At 34.8% G+C, this 6,224-nt stretch overlaps 1 protein-coding gene across 1 annotated transcript; it reads left to right on the top strand.

Moving 5' to 3' along the window:
- Positions 1 to 989: 989 nt before the first annotated feature.
- Positions 990 to 5,950, top strand: LOC115955294 (probable terpene synthase 9). The gene is made up of 7 exons (XM_031073384.1): positions 990 to 1,296; positions 1,398 to 1,644; positions 4,135 to 4,507; positions 4,587 to 4,805; positions 4,924 to 5,062; positions 5,166 to 5,414; positions 5,565 to 5,950. Exons 1-7 carry the CDS (start codon positions 1,051 to 1,053, stop codon positions 5,856 to 5,858), a joined length of 1,767 nt encoding a protein of 588 aa, XP_030929244.1. The 5' UTR covers positions 990 to 1,050; the 3' UTR covers positions 5,859 to 5,950.
- The last annotated feature ends 274 nt before the right edge of the window (positions 5,951 to 6,224 follow it).

Genomic DNA, 6,224 nt, shown 5'->3' on the forward strand with positions numbered 1-6,224 from the left:
ATAAATAATATTACTAGAACAACACTATTAAATAGGCCCAAAAATTTTGTACCTTCTATCTACGCTTAATGTATAAAGGTATAGAAAAAGATTAAGGATGTGTTTGGATATTGTTTATTTTATTGAAATTGAAAAATTATTACTAAAAACACTATAGATAAAAGTAAAAGTTAGTTGAAATAGTACAATGGGGCTCATAAATAGTGTCAAAAAGTGCAATAGGCTCATGAATAATAGCAAAAATAAGCTAAATAGTGAAATAATTTTAATTTTTCATTTCAATCCAAATGCACACTAAGTTACTAAACATAGAAAAATCTACAGGTACAATGTCCAGTTTATCGAAAATAAATCCAAACTTTTTTTCGCTTGCATCATTAAAACTCTTGAATAATTAAATAGTTTTACTACTAGTCAAAATACTCACATAAAAAATATTCTAATTCCAAATAAAATTTAGATTTGACAAGAAAGAGATTCTTAGACTCTTATCTCAATTACACCGTCAAATCTTCTCTACTTGAATATTTTAAATAATCTCTCCTCTCAAAATATCTGTCATTATACGCTAACTTAAAATTGGTCCCTTAACCCTCTTTGTTTGGTTGTTTTGATCTGGGATTTGGCCCACCAAGTTTTGTTAATGTTTTCTTTGTTGAGGCATCCCAGGCTATTGTTTCTAATGTGGTTCAATAAGTCTTTGATTCAGCCAAAAAAAAAATGATGAGGCCGTGCTTTTGATCAATAAATTATCCGTACTCTTCAATATTTACTTTGAATTAGACATGTTTTTTGAATTATTCACGTGGGCTGATGGCGACATGTTTTAAAATTTGAATTTGAATTAGTCACATGGGATGCTGTCAACTTGTTAAGCCATTAACAATTGTTTAATAAGATATTTCTCTCCCTCAAGTTTTTTTCACCCATCATCCTCCTATATATATAATTAAGCTTCAAACTCAATCCAACCTAAATCCTTTTTTTCTTTGATTTCGAAAATCACCAACCATTTCTATCTCAACTTGTTCAAGAAACAACACCTTCCTGATGGAACTAAGAAGAATCTCTTCCTCTCCTTCATATCTCACTACATTAAATTACAAAAGAAGTGCTGCACTAACAAGGAAGCATACAACAATTATTAAATGCCGCAAGCAAGGGCTATCAGTATCACCCATGTTCATCATCGTCTCAAAGTTCAATGACACACAAGTGAATCCAAGGCGATCAGCTAATTATCACCCAAGCATTTGGGACCAGAAACTCATTGAGTCCTTTACCACTCCGTACTCAGTAAGTCCACTTATTGTATTACACTTCTTTTCCCCATTTATTAAGACATATATGCACTAATTAGTTATCTTTACTATATGAATATTTTGGTTGTGTTGCAGTATGAGTTCCATGGCACTCGACTTAAGGGGTTGAAGCAAGACATTAAAACTTTGCTAACATCCACAAAAGACCAAAATTTCTTACTAAGGCTTATAGATTCAATGCAGCGGTTAGGAGTGTCTTACCACTTTGAGCAAGAGATAGAAGAGGTTTTGAAATTTCAACATCCAGACGTTACTAGCGATCTTTACAGAACCGCATTGCAATTTCGAATTCTAAGAGAACATGGTTTCTCGATTAGCTCAGGTGATAACATATATATTGTAACCATGTATGTGTATGTTAGGTCCAGCTTACACTACACATAGTTTTAACAGAAATTACCCTACACAATTACTTTACAAAAGATTTTGTAAATTAACCACACTGTTATAGAGCATTCGAATAAGTATGTCTAAAGTTTTCGTCTATTTTCGCATAATAACCTTTTTTATTTTTTATTTTTACCTAAATATTACAAAAACATCCGCTTTAGTTTATCTATTATACAAACTCTTTCATTTAAATAATATTTTTTCTCATGTTTTTTTATTATTTTCCACTTACTCCAACAAACACTTTTTCTTGAGGAGTCATGTAAAGTAGTGCTACGTAAAGTAACACAATTTGTGTCACAATTCACTTATGTGACGAGTTGTGAATGTGAATGGTAGAGGGGTGTCCTCACATGAACCCACTATCACCTCTCTATCATTCACAACTTATCACGTGAGCGAGCTGTAACACAAATTGTGGCACTTTATGTGGCACAAACATAACTCCTCTTTTTCCCTTTTTTTCACTTAACACAGGTTCCCTTTCTTCTTTTTCTGATCTCTATTTTTCCTGAATGTGCCTCTCTTTTTTCTTTCTTCTTTTGCAATTAGAGTTTTATTATCGATGATGATTTTGCAATTGGGCGGATTTGCAGTTGCTGCTTCTTCTTTCTTTCTTCTTCTTCTCCTTCTTCTTTTTTCAATTTGTTGTTGTTGGATTGAAGAGAAGGTAAAGGATGAAGAGGGTAAAGGAAGAGAGAGCATCGGACAAGAGAGAAAATAAAATAAAATAATCATTTAAAAAGCTAAAATAACCGTGCAGATTTATTAATATAGATGAACTGATGTGGTTAGATTTTGAGTAAAATTGTGTAAAATTATGCACTTTTTCTATTTTGGTGCAAGTTCTCTTAGAGGATAGGAACTCCCTATAGATATCCGTGCTATATTTCCTATCAATCAAATCACGTGTCTGTTTTATTTTTTATTTTTAAATTTTTGTTATTTCTTTTTTGACGAATAAACTTTTGTTAATTTATAAGAATAAAAAAAATAAAGGGTAAATTCCACAAACCTACCCTGAGGTTTGGACTAATACCAATGAAGTCCACAACATTTAAAAAGTGACCACTTTGGTCCTTATTGCCAAACGGTTTGTAACACCGTTACATACCCTCTGTCCTCTCTCTGACCCCTCTCCTGAGTCTTCTCTCTTCCCTTTCTCTAATTTAGAGAAGAAGAAAAAAATTGAAGAATAGAACCCATAAAGCCAACGACCCGACCCAACAAACCCACAAAAAGCCAATGACCACCAACCACCGACCACCAGCAAAACCCATAAAACCATCAACCAGCAGCAAAGCAACGGCATCAACAAAACCCACAAACCCAGAACCACCGACCACCAACAAAACCCATAAACCCTTAAGCAATACCGACCACCCCAAAACAAACCCAGAACCAAAAACATAAACCAAAACCCACAAAAATCCAACACACCCACAAAAAACCAAATTCTCTATCACCAATCCAAACCAAAACCGACCCACTACAAAACCCACCACCATAGCGCCACCGCAAAGAGGAAGAGAGAAGAGAAATTGCAAACCCACCACCATGGCGCCGAATTTGAGCAGAGAAGATTGAAACGTCGCCGGATCTGAGCAGAGGAGAGTGAAACATTACCGGTCTAAGCTTAAACATCGCCAGATCTAAGTGGGTTTTTGAAAATACTTCGGATTTGAGCCAAAATCATCGGATCTAAACAGATCTGAGAAAAATCGTCGCCGGCGCTGAGCGAAGGAGGGCTGATCATCGCCGGATTTGAGCGGAGGATGGTTAATTTGAAGTGGTGGTGGGTTGGGTCGGGTGGCTGGGTTGCTCAGTTTGGTCAGAGGTTATGGACTCAGATGAAGAGAGAGAGAGAGAGAGAGGTGATTCTGGAGAGAGGAAAGAACAAGAAGAATGAAGAAAAAAAAAAAATAACGGTGTTACAAACCGTTTGGCAAAAAGGACTAAAATGGTCACTTTTTAAATTTTGTGGACTTCGTTGGTATTAGTCCAAACCTCAGGGTAGGTTTGTGGAATTTACCCAAAAATAAAAAAAAGTGTGATAGATAGCAACTACAGCGCAGTATAAAGTTGAAAGGGAGACAGAAGATTTTAATTCATCTATTTAGCACTCCTATTCAATGTATAAATTCATACATTTAAGACGTATTATTACAAAAATAAAATTTTTAAAAATTTGTATATAAGATAATTATTTAACTAGTACGTTGTATAAGAGAGAGAAAAAAATGTTGTCCAATGATAAGATTGAAAAAAGAAAAAAGGTACTATAATATTAAACAAAATTTACACTTGATATGAATCCAATTGTGTATATATATATATATATATTGTCTCGAGGAACTGTAAATAACTCACTCCTAGGAGGTTCATAAAAAAAAACTCACTCCTAGGTGATTATGGTAAACAGATGTGTTTGACAAATTTCGAAGTAGAGATGGGGAATTCATGGACAGCTTAAGCTTGAACATAGAGGGACTTGAGAGTTTGTATGAAGCCTCACACCTTGGAATGGATGGAGAAAGTATTGCAGAAGAAGCCAAGAATTTTAGTATGAAAAACCTGAAATCATTAATGGAAAAATTGGACAGTAATTCAGCAAAGCAAGTGAAACAGTCACTTGAAGTCCCCTTATATTGGAGGGTGCCAAGAGTTGAAGTTCGGAAATTCATTGGTATCTATGAAAAGGATAGTACAAAGAACTTGACTTTGCTTGAGCTGGCTAAGTTGGATTATAATTTAGTACAATCTGTACATCAGCGAGAACTTAAGGAGTTACAAAGGTACCAATAACTTCCATCCATAAGTTTCAAAGGAAAAATTGCAATTTTAAATTAATATATTTGAAATTGGATGCATTAGGTGGTGGAAAGACTTGGGTTTGGCAGAAAAGCTTACTTTCTCAAGGGACCGGTTGATGGAGAATTATTTGTGGGCTATGGGGATCGTTTCTGAGCCCCAATTCTCCAAGTGCAGGATAGGCCTCACCAAATTTGTATGCATATTAACAGTAATTGATGATATGTATGATGTGTATGGATCACTAGATGAGCTTGAGCGCTTCACTGATGCTGTGGATCGGTATAATAAAAACATGATTATTGAGTTTACTAGTTTGTTTTTATCTTGTTCTAACCATAGCTAGCATGATAAACATTGTACCATTTTTAATTTCTTTCCTGCCTAATTTTTTGAACAGATGGGAAATGAAGGCCATGGAGGACCTTCCTGAGTACATGAAGGTTTGCTATGTCGCCTTGCTTAACTTCGCTAATGAAATGGTCTGTGGTGTCATCAAAGATCATGGCCTTAATACTTTGCCCTACATTAAGGCAGAGGTAAGCTGATTCTTTAATTCTGTGAAAATTTCTTCAAATTTAAAAAGAAGACACATTTTTCATAATTATTGACTGATTGGCATGCATTATTTTTTCAATGTAGTGGGCAAATCTTTGTAGAGCATATTTAGTAGAAGCACGGTGGTTTTACAGTGGATACATTCCTACTGTGGATGAGTACCTAGAAAATGCATGTATTTCTGTGGGTGGTCATGCAGCCATGGTCCATGCTTATATTTTGCAAGGTTGCACCTTAACAAATGATTCGCTTGATTGCATCAAGAGAAGCTCAGATCTAATATATTGGTCATCCCTTATAACTCGACTTAGTGATGATTTGGGAACTGAGGAGGTATGCTTAATACAAAATATTTGCATTTCAAGCCGTCCAAGTATTAGTTAGTTTTGCCTATATTGATCCTATTCAGTTCTGAAAAAGTAAACCATATTAACCAAAATGAAATCAATTCGTAATGTTAATTCTCTGTTTCTCTATTCAAAGGCTGAGAGCGAGAGAGGTGATGTGGCAAAATCCATCCAGTGCTACATGGTACATGAAGGTGAACCTGAAGTAGAAGCAAAACATCGCATAAAGGAAAAAATCAGCTATTCATGGAAAAAACTGAACAAAGAGATCGCCAAAAACTCCCTGCCAAAGTCCATGGTAAAAATGTCACTAAACATGGCAAGGACTGCTCAGTGCATCTTCCAACATGGAGATGGTATTGGAACATCAACTGGAGTGATGAAAGATCGTTTAAGCTCATTAATTGTCAAACCAATCCCAATTGAATAAGCTTAGTGTAGTGAAATGTAATATGACGTGGAAGATTATATTTAGTTCATAAATGAATTAATGTAGTATTCATTAATTGTCAAACCAATCCCTGTGCGCAATATTATTGAAAATTATATTTAGTTCATAAATAAATTATTCTGGTACTCTGGTTAATTTATTTGCTGATATGAGAGAGAGAGAGGGAGAGAGAGAGAGAGAGAGCTTTGCTTTGAATTGTTGAGGAACATTTTGTTTGCTTCATGGTCATAATCATTTACTTCATTTTATTGGTAAGAGGATAGTGTTGAGAAACTGATTTAAACGAAAAGCAAGAAGAAATTGACTGTATTGAAGCTAGAATTGTATGAAGCAAAGTAATTTGTA

This window comes from Quercus lobata, chromosome 8, assembly GCF_001633185.2.
Source record: "Quercus lobata isolate SW786 chromosome 8, ValleyOak3.0 Primary Assembly, whole genome shotgun sequence".
NCBI lineage: Eukaryota > Viridiplantae > Streptophyta > Magnoliopsida > Fagales > Fagaceae > Quercus > Quercus lobata.